This window comes from Dama dama, chromosome 24, assembly GCF_033118175.1.
Source record: "Dama dama isolate Ldn47 chromosome 24, ASM3311817v1, whole genome shotgun sequence".
Classification (NCBI taxonomy): domain Eukaryota; kingdom Metazoa; phylum Chordata; class Mammalia; order Artiodactyla; family Cervidae; genus Dama; species Dama dama.
This window is the reverse complement of record NC_083704.1, coordinates 54581756-54594452: the sequence shown is the minus strand read 5'-3', so window position 1 is coordinate 54594452 and position 12697 is coordinate 54581756. Positions and strand designations below refer to the sequence as shown.

Genomic DNA, 12697 nt, shown 5'->3' with positions numbered 1-12697 from the left:
TACATGCCAGTTTTTAAAAGGTTGTCTTCACATGCTTTCTCCAGCTCTTCACCTCTCTCTTTTCTACCGACTGTGTTTGAGCTCGTTCCTCTCCCTCTCCATAAAAGTGCCCTTGTCAGGCTCCTCAGAGACCTGCCAACTGTCCAGCAGTTTACACTCTGTTCTCATCTCCTCGGCACACGTCTGACGCTTGCTCCCCTTGGCTCCTAAGTGCCCATGCTCTCTTAGTTGCCTCCCACCTCCCTGGCAGCTCCTGCTCAGCTCCTTTGCTGGTTCTTCTTCATCTTCCCTACCTCCACCCAGTGGAGTGTTCCAGGGTTCATTCCTGTCCGCTGCCATCCTCTGTCCACATGTCCACAAATGACCATTTGATTTTCTTCTCCAAGATCACTCTTTTCCAGTCTTGCTTGGTTGATTCGTGCCAATGCCACCCAATCAGTAGTTCAGCCCAGAAGTCTAGGAGTCATGCTTCATGCTTCTCTTTGTCTTCCCATACTCATGTATCAGCAAGCTTGATTTTAACTCCAAAACATACCTCAAAGTATGTTGAGGTATGTTTGTACTAGACCTACCCAGATCCAGGCCCTCCCTTCCCTTGATGGATGAGGCAGGAGCCTCCACTCTGACTACAGAGTGGTTCTCCCAAAGCAGCAATTATCTAAACAACAGCCAGCCCAGGTCATTCCCCTGCTCAAAAGCCCCCTAGAGCTCCCTACCACACCAAGAACAAAACCCTTTATTCCCTTCTAAAACTGCTAGGAGCCTGGTTTTGCTGACTTCTTCAGTCCCCCCCAACTACCACCATCAGAAATATCTAGGCCCTTCCCTGGTATTTTCCTGTCTACTGACTTATCTAGTTTGTCTCCAGTTAGTCTGTGTCCTTGAACCTAGGCCTAGCCACCTCAGGGAACGGGCTCTAATCCTTTGGTCAAAGAACCCCCCGCGGTAAGACCCTGCATTCACTCAGCCTGCCTGTGGTCCGCGACAGACAGGATGCGGGTATTGGGAATCCCCACGAGAGGGCAGCCCTGCTTAGCTTGGCCGAGGCGAGAGACAAGGGAGTGGGAGGTTGGGCCTTGGCCGGGGCTCCTCCCCGGTGCTGCAGCGAGGTTCTGCGCTCCCTGAGTCCTCAGAGGGGCCGGACCCCTCCCATGACTTCCAGGGACTGTGGAGGCCGGCTCCAGGAGCGGATTCAGTGGGTCGGACCACGAGTGGGCCACAGCACTGCCGAACCCGAAGCTTGGGCCCGATCTACCCGCTCAAGGGCGCAGCCGCGGTATCCGTGCGCTCCAGGGACCCCTGCGGGAGGGACCACAACTGTCCCCTGGGAAAAATGGGAAACTGAGGCTACCGCAGGGGTGCGACTTGTCCTGGGAGTCAGCTCAACGGCCCGGGACTTCGGGGAGCACCGGTCCGGATCCCGCCGGCTTTCCAGCTACAGTCCCCCCCCTTCCCCAGAAGAGCTGCTTCTAGGGAGTGGGTAGTGGGCGTCAGGTTCTCCCACCCGGCAGGGCCCCGGGGGTGGAGCCACACCAGCCCCGCCCCAGCCCCATTGGCTGCGGCGCCAGGGGCGGGGCGGGGCCGCCAGATGTTGGGGCGGCGGCGGCGGCAAGAGCTGGGGAGAGGGAGGAGCCGTGGAGCCAGGCTGAGGGCAAGGGCGCCGCTGGCCGGCCCGCCGGGCCCTCTCCGCACGGCTCTCGCCGGAATTCGAAGAGGAACTGGCAGGCCTGGAGGGGGCTGCGGCACGGACATGCACAGCGCTCGACTTGACAGTTTCCTGGGCCAGCTGCGCTGGGAACTGGTGAGGCTTGGGGGCGGGCGTGGCTCGTGAGGACGTGTGTGGGGTGCTCGGCTGCCTTCCTACCCGAACGACACTCGGATGGGGGGGAGCTGTCCCGAGTGCCCATCCAAGACAGGATGGGGGCGGGGCGGCGTAGATGGCCCAGATGGCCCGCGTCGGGTTTCGGACGATTGGGAGCTGCGCTGGGCATCAAGTAACAGCCGCCCAGCTGGCCGTGCTGCCGGCGCAGCGGAGGAAGTTGGAGGGGAGAAACTTCTTGTGGGGCGGAGCAGGGGGTTTTAAGGAACTAAGGAGGTGGTGGCGTTACTACCGATGCCCCTTATTCCAGGCTGGCCTGTACCTCTTGTCTTCCTGGAAAGTGTTCTTTTCTTCTCTGAAAGAGGCTGTGGGCTTTGGGGAGCTGAATCCCTCAAGAGGCACGGGATGCACCCCCCACCCCCCCCCCCCCGCCCAGCTCTGAGCAAGACCTACTTCCCCATGCAGGCCCACAACCCTGCCTCCCGCCCTGGTGGCGGGTACCAACTTGCCCAGCTCTGCGTGCTGCAGCCTGCCAGACTGCCACCAGGTCGGCCGATGGGAGCCACACGAGCTTCGTGTGCCAGCGCCCCATGCCGGCCCGGTGCCCGCTAGAGGCCTTGCTGCTGAGGCCTGCAGGCCTGTCCAGCCCTCCTGGGCCTTCTGTTTTGGAACTGGCCTGACCAGGCAGGCCGGAGTGACCAGCACTGCTCCTACCACTTCTGCCCTCTCTTCTTCCACAGCTGTGTGGCCGGGACACCGGCTCACCCCCAATGCCTGGTCCCCTTCGGCCACCCCCCAAACACCGCCCGGGCGTGCGGCTCAAGCACCAGTTCAGGGCCTCAGATGCATTGGAAGAGGACTCGGTCTGTGGTGTGGAGGAAGAGGAGGAAGAAGTTGGGGTGACAGGAGACAGGAGTGCAGCCTTGGGGGGCCCCAGGGAGCATGGCCTGGACTGGGACTCCGGCTTCTCAGAGGTGTCAGGCAGCACATGGAGAGAGGAAGAGCTGCCCATACCCCAGCACCCAGCACCCTCAGCATGGCCCCCCCGGAGACAGCGCCTCTCAACCAGTGGTGTCGCCCAGCCTGGAGGAGCGCCTGTGGCCCGGGTACCACCTGTCCACCGACCACGGCCCAAGTCCACCCCAGACGCCTGCCTGGAACACTGGCGGGGGCTGGAAGCTGAGGACTGGACCACGGCCCTGCTGAGCAGGGGTCGTAGTCGCCAGCCCCTGGTGCTGGGGGACAACTGCTTTGCGGACTTGGTGCACAACTGGATGGAGCTGCCCGAGGCAGCGGGTGAGGGGGACGATGGGGGTGGGCCCCGTGCCCGTGCTCGGCCCCCCCAGTTCCTGCTGGGCCTCTCTGAGCAGCTGCGGCGCCAGCTGGCCAGGGCGCGCCGGGCAGCGCTGGCAGGAAAGCGACTGTCATGCCCACCTCGCCCGGAACCCGAACTACCTGCAGATGTCTCACGCTTTGCAGCCCTCATGAGTTGCCGCAGTCGGCAGCCCATCATTTGCAATGATGTTGTCAGCTACCTCTGACCCTGCCCTCCAGCCTGGGACAATAAAGGCCTTTCTCTGGACAGTCCTGGTTCCGTACCCCCCCGAGGCTCCAGGAGGCAGCGCCAGCCCTGCAAGGCACGACTCAGGCAGGCGAATCGAAAGAGCCTTTTCCCTCCCTGCAGGAGTCCTTGTCATGCCTGTTTCACATGCCGTGCATTTGCTCCATCACCCGTCCTGTCCACTGAACACCTTCCTTCAACAAGCATTTATTGAGTGCCTACTGTGGGCTTGGGATGCAGGGCTCAGGACATAGGGCTCGATGGAGCTGGGTGGTGGGGCTCCTGCCTTGTCACAGCTTATAGTGCAAGCGTGGAAAGTTAGTGTCATACTCCTCGCCCTCGTAGCCAAGTTCCAATACCAGCACTCGCTGCCTAGGCGCCTTCTTCACCAGATCTGTCACCCTGGTAGCGTGGGGGGAGAGAGGTGGGGAGATTGGGTAGATGAGCCGTGACAGGCAGAGAGTGTCCTGGCATGGGCTCCAGGGTGCTGGGGGGGCCATAAGGAGCCCAAGCCAGGAGCAGGAGCAGCCCAAGACAGGAAACATCTGAAAACTATTTTAGGAGCGGCTGGCGGGGCAAGCAGGAGGCAGGAAGCCGTGAGTCCCCTGGGAGTGGGCTGTGAAAGGGGAGCTGAGGAGGGTGTGGAGGAGCTGGGGGGGCTGGCCAAGCAGGCAGCTCATAGAGGCCCCTCCTAGAGGGTTCCTGGCCCTCACCCCACCCCCAGCCCGTTTGCTGGCTCCATTTGGCAAAAGAAAACTTCAGGAAGGTGTGAGGGGCCCAAATGGGGTTGGGAAGAGGAGAGGCTGCACGTCCCTCACCTCCAACCTCCAGGGCCCGGTTAAAGCCAGGTGCAGGCTCACCTGTGGGACAGGTGCTGGGCCTGTTTTTCCTCACACCATCCTGCTGAGTAGAGCAGGGCCGACCCATGCAGGAGCATCGTCACCCTCAGTCCTTGTAGCTCCTAAACAGAGACAGGTCAGGGGCCAGCAGGGCCAGGCGGAGCCAGGCCTGGGAGCAGGGCAGAACTGGGGCACACCTGGATGAGGGCCAGCAACGACCCCAGGGTCCTCTCGGGCTGCCCAGCAGGCACTTCCAGGCGGTCCCAACAGGTCCACTTCAGGTGATGGAACTGGGGGGTGGCAGTGGGGAGGAGTCAGAAGCTTCTTACACACACACGCACCCTCTCCCCGCCCTAATTGCCAACAGCTTATGGCCCCTTTCCTAGGGGAGGAGCTGGACTAGAGGCAGGAAGCAGAAGCCAGGGGGTGGGGATGGAAGGTGGGATCTGGGCCCAGAATCTCAACACCCTCCCTGCCTGTGCTGGGACAGGAAATGGGGCTATGGGGCCCCCCGCACAGGGAAACAGGCGATCCATCACACAGGCTGATTGTGTGTGTGTGTGTATGTGTGTGTGTTGGAGGGGGGGCAATGCTTCCTGAGGAAGTGAGGAAGCAGGAGCAGGGCTGCTGCAATCTCTGATAAAGCTGCCTATTCCTCAAATGCAAGGCTGGAAGAGAGGGTGGGGGGCGGGTACATCCGGTCCCCTAATCCTTTACCACCAGGGCCTTGGACTTTCTCATAGACACATGGGTGAGGGGCACAGTGACTCCAGCAGGGACACAGTCCACAGAGGACTCTCTTCCTGTCCCTTTGTTCCTTGTTTCTTAAGTCTTGGGGTTCTGGTACCCAGAGCTGAGGGCATAAGGGTGGCAGGCAGCCAGGGACCAAGACTAGAGGGGTTCTGCCAGCTCCCCAGAAAACACAGTGAGGTCAAGCTGAGACAGGACCAGAAGTGATGTGGGGGACCCTTCCCCACCCTTCCCCCTCCTCCATGGACAAAGGCAGCTTGTGTTCTAGCTAGAGGAGGGGCCCTCACAAAGGGGCTCTGTGTGCTGTGCCCTGAGGGACCCCAGGGCTGCTCAGCCTAAGCCCAGTGCTGGCCCATGACCTCTCCCCTCTGCTCTGGTGAGAGAATTCTCTCCAGACCCTCTCCTGTGCCCCCTAAGGAAATGCCAACTTTTGCAGAGCCTGGGCACACAGCCGGGGCATTCACAGCCCAACACTTGAAGGAACACACATGCACACAAGCACACATGTGTACTCACAGGCAGAGCCATGCAGGCCCACATCGTGCAAGGGCCCTGCAGTCTCCTCTGGCACACAGATGTGCAAGTATACTCCCTCCATGGCCACACACCACGACGCCAGGGATGCCCAGACCCGGGTGCCCTCACACTTGTGACAGGAATGCACACCCTGTGACCGGGTTGCACACCCCCACACCCATGCTGGTGAGCTCAGTGCCCTTTAACTCAGTTGAGGGAGGCGGGCGCGGATCTCCATGCCTGGCAGCCTGTCGTTAGGCTCTGTTTAGGGCTTGGGCCCTAGTCCCCCCTCCCCCTCAGGGAAGGAGGGGTGGGTGGGGGATGGATGTCTGGCTCCACTAATGAGTTAAAGCTGCAGCTCCCCCAGACCCGGAGGGTTGGGGGTTGGGGGTGGCTGACGGCTGCTTCCTGTGTCTGACAGGTCCCAGCCTGGCTGTGCAGCAGGAAGGCGGCTGAAGGAAGTCTTGAGGACTCCCCCAGAGTCGGTCCTACGAGAGCCTGAAGCTGGAATAGGGCCTGTTTGGGTAGGTGCAGGCAAAACTCAGGTCTGGTACAGGTGGGGTGTCCAGGGCTCACCTCCTGGATGTCTGGGGCCTTAGGTACCCAGCGGCTAAAGTAGTTTTCAGCCAGGCGCAGATAGCTGTGGCGAAAGGCATGGCGGGGCCGTGGTCCGCCCACCACCTTGTACAGCTCCAGGCCTACCAGGCCAGCCACGGCCGCTGTAGTGGTGACAACGGCTGGGATAATCCGGCCCACAATTCGCTTGGTCTGCCAAGGACAGGAGATCTGATCTGGGCCCAAGGCCTAAGGCTAGGGTTTGACCCGCCACCTCCAGGCCTGAGCCCCAAGAGGCAGGTTACCTCGGCGTGGCCAGCCGCTGGGATCCCATAGTTCTGAGCTCTCAGGCTGGCCGCTGCCACCACAAAATCCACATGGAAGTTGCTATCATTGTCCTGTGAGACCCAAGACACAGTCATGTGAACACTGTCCCAGTGCCCCGAGCCTGTGCCATTGCACAGGTCTTCACATGATTCTGTGGGCTGGAGGCTCAAATCACCCCACTTAACAGGTAAGGAGATGGAGGCTCAGGGAAGCTGAGCTGCTTCTGGGCTCCTTCAGGGAGGAAAACTCAGGCCCAGGGACTTCAAAGCTACCTACTTAGCTCTTGACCTTCCTCATCAGCCTCTCTGGCCCAGCCCTTCACTCCCACTTGGGTTATGACCTTCTCAAATGTCAAGGGTTCAAGGGGAGGGCCCTTCCTCCAGGTCTTCAGGTCTTCATGCAGTTGCTTACAGCCTGTTGGGAGGAGGAGGAGAAGGGTTGAAGCAGTCCTTAGCCCCCCTAGTCCTGTACTCTTCTTGAGCCTGCCTGCCTATCCTTGGTCCCTGCCAAGTCTATCATGTACCACTTTCAGGCAGACCCCTTGATGGATGGTGCAATCTCTTCTCTGGCAGCCCCAGCCCTCACGTATGTGTGCCTGCAGACACACATGCACACCTGTGTGACCCTGTCCTCATCTGGGGCACCACACCTCATTGCTCCCCAGGGCCCAGTGGTTTGTGGGTTTTTTTCCTTTGCTGAGAGTTGGCCAAGGGAATGGGGTGGGGAGGATGGTAAATAGGAGGGAGAGGACCTACTCTGGAACCAGGGGATGAACCCAAGGCTAGAGAAGAGCAAGGTCAGAGGGCCTGATAGGTTGTGACTTGGCTTCAGGGCCCCCAGACCCATCTTCTTTCTGCAGCACAGGCTGAGGAAGCTCAGGCCTTTGGGTGGCAGCATAGAGGGGTCAAGGCTGGGGACCTCACCAAACTCACCAGAAGGCGAATCCAGCTCCAGCTCACTAGCAAAAATGCGGTCCAAGTTCTGGGGGTCAGGCAGTGGCAGCAAATTTAGTAGTCCCCTGAGCGCAGTCTGGTCCTGTGAGCCAGGCAGCCTATGCATCTGGGCATATAGGTTGGCAGCTGCCAGCACATAAAGGAGGTGAGTATCCTGCAATGAGACCCAGAGCAGGGGTGGCTGCATGGGCCTGAGTGAGCGTGTGTGGGTGTGTGGGGCGGGGGTCATCGCCCACTTGAAGATCTGTTGGAGGGCCTGCCTCCCATGTGGACAGCCACATGTGCACAGACGTGGCTGTCTCCCTCTCAGCATCTCGGCATCGCTACAAAACACAGAGGTGCCCACCTCTGCCCTGAGGGGCCGCATTTCCATCTCAGGGCTGCCAAGGGACCCCACTCACTTGGCTGGCATCAAACTCCAAGGGTTGGGGACACTGTTTGGGACCCGACCAGAACGGAGCTCCATCCTCCTGCACCTAGGGAAACACAGAGGCTGCTGGGCTCCGGCCAGTCGCCCCCAAGCCCTCAGCCTCCTGGGCCCCAGGCACCCACTCTGTCAGGTGGGTAGGTCCTCAGCAGCTGTGTGATGCCATGATGGAAGCGGAGCTGCCAGTGGCCAAGGGCCCACAGCACGCAGTCTCGCCAGGTCTGCGGACGCTCCGTCAGGACACCCCGCATTGTCTGCAGCAGGGGCTGCTTCTGTGACTTAACCAAGTCTTCCGGAGACGAGAGTGCTCTGCGGATGGTTGGGAAAGCTTGAGGCCAAGCCCTGAGCCTCTTGGTGTTAGGGACCCTGGACTCCCATACGCCCTTGTCGGGGGTCTTACTCTGGGTGGCTGTTGATGGTCTTGGCAGACTCACAGAAAAGGTCGTCAAACTCACCCTTGGCCCACTGTGGGGGAGGGAGGAACCACGAGGGGCCAGTTAGGAGGTGGGTCTGGGGCAGAGGCCTGAGCCAGGTAGGCAGGAGTCTCTGGGATGCCTCCTACCTGCACAGTGTGCTCAGTTGTGGTGGGAATGTACCGCACGGTGCAGACAGGGTCGGGGGCATCTTCAGAAGCTGCATCAGAGGAGGGGGCTCTGTAGTTCTCAGTCACGTGCGGTATGAACACACCGGTGCTGCCCCGGGTGCCTGTGGTGCCTGCCTCCAGCAGTGGTTTCAGAAAGTGGGTGCAGCGAGCAGCTACGTAGTCCCCTGGCAAGGGAGACAGAGGGTCAGAAGTGGGGCTGGCACAGCCTCGGACAAGAGTGAGTTCTGAAGCTGGGCACTCACGGGCCTCGAAAGTGTCCAGGGCAGCAGCCACGCCATCCACCCCGGCAAAGAAGTCGTCCCCAAAGATGTCCTCTGTGCTGGGATCCAGCGGGAGGTTGAGCGGTGTAACCTGCAAGTCTGCGTTCAGGCGGCGAGTGGCCTCTGCAGCCACCTCTGCCTTTTGCCTCTGAGAAGAAAGCAGGAAGATGTTGGGGGCGGTGGGAAGGGGGTACAGTGGGAGGACGGTCCAGGACGTGGGTGTGGGGAAGGGTCAGCACTCACATGAACGTCCTGGGACCTGAAGAGGAACTGCCGGCTGAGATTGGAGAGCTCCACATGGTCCATGTCGGCAACGGTCACGCCCCCACGGCCCCCGGCCCCCAGGCCCATCAGGGCAAAGCCTTTGAGCAGCTCACAGCCGACAGCGCCAGCACCCACCTGCCAGCAGGCAGGAGCAACCTTAGCCAGAGGGCCAGGCCTCACCCCTCCGCACACTCCCGACCTCACCACAGGGCTCACCAGGAGGTAGTGCTGGTGGCTCAGTTTCTCCTGAAAATTGGCCCCGAACACTGCGGTTTGCCCATCATAGCGGCAGTGTCTCTAGGGAACACAGACAGGCCTCGGTGACGACCGCCAGCGGGTGCTGGGTCTCCCTCTCACACCCAGTTTTCCAGGTCAGGACCTCAGGACCATTCTTCATGTTTCTCCCTGAGTCCTGAGTTTAGCTAAGGCTTGCATCCCTACCCCAGGTTCTCACCGGTGCACAGTCCTCAGGGTTGGGAAAGGGGTCCCCATCTTCTGGAAGGCAATCCAGGGCATCGAAGTACAGCCACTGGTCCAGGGGCATAAACTTTCCGGAGATCGCCTGTAAGTCAGAGCTTTAGTCTGGGGACTCTTGGCACCTCCTAATCCCCTGAGATCCTGGTTGAGGGCTGCACCCAGGTTGGTGAAGCTCTCAAGGCTGCTGTCCAGTGTTGGGCACCCTGTGGCACCCACAGTGACCTCTGCACCCTTTCCAGCCCTGCCCTGTCTCTGCCTGTACCCACCTTCAGCACTTCCTGGGCAGCCACTGCACCCAGCATGGCTGCCATGGGGCTCAAGCCACCAGCACTGCTCAGGGCAACTGTCCGCACCAGAGCCTCATCCAGCTGCTCTTCCAGAGGCTCGCCTTTGGTCCCCTTCAGTGGTCCCATGGCCTGGGCCAGGTCCACCACCATCTTTGCATCAACCTAGCAGGTAGAATTCTGTTCAAGCAGCCCCAGCCTGAGCTCCACCCCGCATTTGAATCCTTCAGGCAGCCATCCCCCGCCTGTTCCACAGAAGAGGAAGCAGAAGCCTGAGTGGGAAGGTCCCACTAGATGATGCTTGGTACCAGACAATGGCCCTGGAGGCTCCCCCAACCTGGGAGCAGCTTCCAGGCCAGATCTGAGGTGGGGAGGAGCAGCATGAGTCCCCAGGCTTTGTGCTTGGCCCCTTCATGAACTCAGCCTCTGGTCTTGGGCTTCCCTGCTGGCTCAGATGGTAAAGAGTCTGCTTGCAATGCAGGAGACCTGGGTTTGATCCTTGGGTTGGGAAGATCCCCTGGAGGAGGGCATGGCAACCCACTCCAGGATTCTTGCCTGAAGAATTCCTATGGACAAAGGAGCCTGGCGGACTACAGTCCATGGTGTCACAAAGAGTCAGACACGACTAAGCAACTTAGAACAGCTGGCCTAGAGATAAGTGTTTATTTATCAGCTCCCCACAGCCCATCCTGTCTTCTTTATATGAGTGGGACACTGCTTCTGGATTCAAACTTGGATCTGTAAAATAGTCACTGTCACCTCCTGGTAGGTGAAGCCCCATTAAGACAGAGGCTAGGGAGAAGGGCATCAGGGCCACTCACAGGATCCCAAGGCTTGGGAGGGCGGCCATGGAGCTGCTGGAACTTGTGCAGTGCGCGGAAGGACTGATGCAGGCAGCGGGCACGGTGAACTTCCTGGGGACTCTGGGCCACCACACGGGGCTGAAGGAGGGCTGCGTCCAAGGGTTCCTGCAGAGGGCACTCAGTTTAGGGTCAGGTCCAGAACCCTGTGGGCCCCTTGAGGCACCCAACCCCAGATGACCTTGCACTCACGTGGCTGACAGTCTTGGCTCTCTTGACCTCAGTGACAGCCCCGCCACGTAAGTAAGGAGAGAAAGCTGTTGTGTCTCCAATCTCCAAGGTCCCATTCTCTGGGGGGAGATTGAGCCTAGTCAGCATGACTTCTGAACCTGAGTAGCTCCCCACAGCCCATCCTGTCTTGCCTCAGCATTCTCAAGGTGGGACTTCCCTGGTGGTCCAGTTAGTTAAGAATCTGCCTTGTGATGCAGGGGATGTAGGTTCAATCCCTGGTCTGGAAATAAGATCCCAAATGCCAGGAGCAACTAAGCCTGTAGGCCACAGCTAGAGCCATGGAAGACCCCACATGCTGCCACTAAGACCCGAGGCAGCCAAATAAATAATTAAAATTCTCAATGTGGCTCTGCCCTGAGGAAGGTAGAGAGAGGCGTTATCTCCAAAAACCAGGCTGTCTCCACCCCCACGGGGGCCTGGGTGCTAAGCCTGGAGTGGGGTTGACTTACCCCGCACGTGGAGAGGCCGAGGATCACAGCCGTTGAGCTCCACCATGCCCTCAATGCCTGAGAAAGTCACCCAATCCCCTGTGTGGAAGTGGTGGGCATCAGCCTCTTCTCTCAGAGTGAGAATGCCAGGGGAGCCCTGTGAGGAGAGGCAGGCTGCTCAGGGCCTAGCCCTGCCTTTCACAGGCTCCTTCGTAGGGGTAGTGCCCGCCCGCCACCAGCACCCACCTGGGAGATGTGCTGGATGGCGGCCGTCAGGGGTTCTGCCTCCGTGGGGTCCTGCACAGTGAAGTTCTTACCGAAGTCACAGAACAACTGCCTGCGGCGGGGTGGCAGGGGTCACTGAGCTGGCTGTGTTTAACCGCCACGGTTGCGGTGAAGGGAAACAGGCGCTAGGGCAAGCCCCAAGGAATTGGGAAAAGAGTGCTCAGAGAGGCTTGGAAACTGGAGTTTGAAAGATGTACTGAGCAAGTCTGGAGGCTGGGGTAGAGGAAGCAGACGCATGGGACCGAGGACTGTGATCAAGAGGGGAAAGTGGGGACAGCCCTGGGGTTGGGTGGAGGGGCTCTGGAGCAAGCCTGGAACTGGGATGGGTCGCTGCCTGTGAGGTGGCAGGCTGAGTGAGCAATCTCACCCCACGAGGCCTCGGGTGTCCGCCACCAGGAAGCAGACTCCATGCTTGTGGCAAAAGGTGCCCACTCTCAGCTGCTCCTCCAGCCTCGAGGCGGTCAGCACCACCATCTGAGTGGACCCCATGAGATCAGTAGGGCCAGAACCACTTCGAGCCCACCCCTTGGGGGTAGGGGAGGTTGGCCTGGAGAGTAGGGCTGGGAGGGCACCTGGAAATCCAGCAGCAAGTCCTCGGTGATGTCGCCTGTGTAGACGCACACCTGAACGGCTCCATTGAGCTCAGCCAGAAGTTTTTGAGATGCCTCAGCCCTGCTCCTTCCCAAGTCCTGCTCTGAGAGCAGAAACTAAAGAGATGCCCAGGCTGGCTTTAGCAAGGAGTTTTCTCTTGGGCCCCACCCCCACCCTGGTCTGGAAACCCAAAGCACCCCCCAGGAGCCTCACCTGGGCAGCCAGGTCAGACCAGCAAGTAGGGTGGGGATCATGGAGAGTGAGGCTGCCCACACCCATCAGGACCAAGTTTTTGGCCACCTCAGCCCCCAGGCCCTGCAGACCAGACAGCAGCACCTTGGCTCCCTGAATTCTCTGCATGGCCGGCAAGCCCAGCACATACCTGTGGGTGGGAAGTAAAAGGGCAGGCAATTGGAGAGCAGGGGTTAGAAGGCTACCCCGCTCTCCTCCCCACCTTGAGCCTCACAGCTGCCGCGAGTACAGCTCCTTATCCAGCGACTTGGAAGTCTCCAGGGTGTCCATCCTGACGCCTGGGGCTGCAGGGTTTGTAGACAGGAAGCAGTGCCAGCGGGAGCCAGTGCCCAGCAGCGCTAAGGCTCAGAAGTGAAAGATGCAGCTGGCAGCTTTCTTCCTGGTTCCTCTGTCATTTCGAGTAAAGCAAAAGTG

General features: G+C 60.0%; 2 protein-coding genes across 3 annotated transcripts; one reads left to right on the top strand and one right to left on the bottom strand.

The window, feature by feature from the left end:
• The first annotated feature begins 1582 nt into the window (after positions 1-1582).
• Positions 1583-3549, top strand: INKA1 (inka box actin regulator 1). Its single transcript, XM_061128566.1, has 2 exons — positions 1583-1801; positions 2560-3549. The coding sequence occupies exons 1-2, from the start codon at positions 1589-1591 to the stop codon at positions 3358-3360; spliced, it is 1014 nt and encodes a 337-aa protein (XP_060984549.1). The 5' UTR covers positions 1583-1588; the 3' UTR covers positions 3361-3549.
• A 22-nt stretch (positions 3550-3571) lies between these two features.
• On the bottom strand, positions 3572-12677 carry UBA7 (ubiquitin like modifier activating enzyme 7). 2 transcript variants are annotated; one of them, XM_061128563.1, is made up of 24 exons: positions 12498-12677; positions 12245-12413; positions 12013-12147; positions 11808-11914; positions 11402-11492; positions 11177-11312; positions 10689-10786; positions 10458-10604; positions 9619-9801; positions 9330-9437; positions 9092-9172; positions 8855-9010; positions 8594-8759; positions 8310-8515; positions 8148-8212; positions 7873-8056; positions 7722-7796; positions 7300-7474; positions 6708-6781; positions 6346-6438; positions 6062-6253; positions 4417-4509; positions 4199-4341; positions 3572-3782 (listed from the first exon to the last, which is right to left on the bottom strand). In XM_061128563.1, the coding sequence occupies exons 1-23, from the start codon at positions 12551-12553 to the stop codon at positions 4237-4239; spliced, it is 2895 nt and encodes a 964-aa protein (XP_060984546.1). In that variant the 5' UTR covers positions 12554-12677; the 3' UTR covers positions 3572-3782; positions 4199-4236. The 2 variants fall into 2 exon arrangements, with proteins under 2 accessions (XP_060984546.1, XP_060984545.1); XM_061128562.1 differs by having other exon boundaries at positions 4241-4341.
• Between the last annotated feature and the right edge of the window lie 20 nt (positions 12678-12697).

Bases quoted from the DNA above. Each gene is read 5' to 3' on its own strand.
- INKA1 (XM_061128566.1), top strand. From the start codon at position 1,589: ATGTTGGGGCGGCGGCGGCGGCAAGAGCTGGGGAGAGGGAGGAGCCGT. The intron at 1,802-2,559 runs GTGAGGCTTGGG...CTTCTTCCACAG, and splicing joins GCCAGCTGCGCTGGGAACTG to CTGTGTGGCCGGGACACCGG.
- UBA7 (XM_061128562.1), bottom strand. From the start codon at position 12,553: ATGGACACCCTGGAGACTTCCAAGTCGCTGGATAAGGAGCTGTACTCG. The intron at 10,787-11,176 runs GTAAGTCAACCC...ATCTCCCCCCAG, and splicing joins TCGGCCTCTCCACGTGCGGG to AGAATGGGACCTTGGAGATT. The intron at 10,605-10,688 runs GTGAGTGCAAGG...TGCCCTCTGCAG, and splicing joins GAGCCAAGACTGTCAGCCAC to GAACCCTTGGACGCAGCCCT.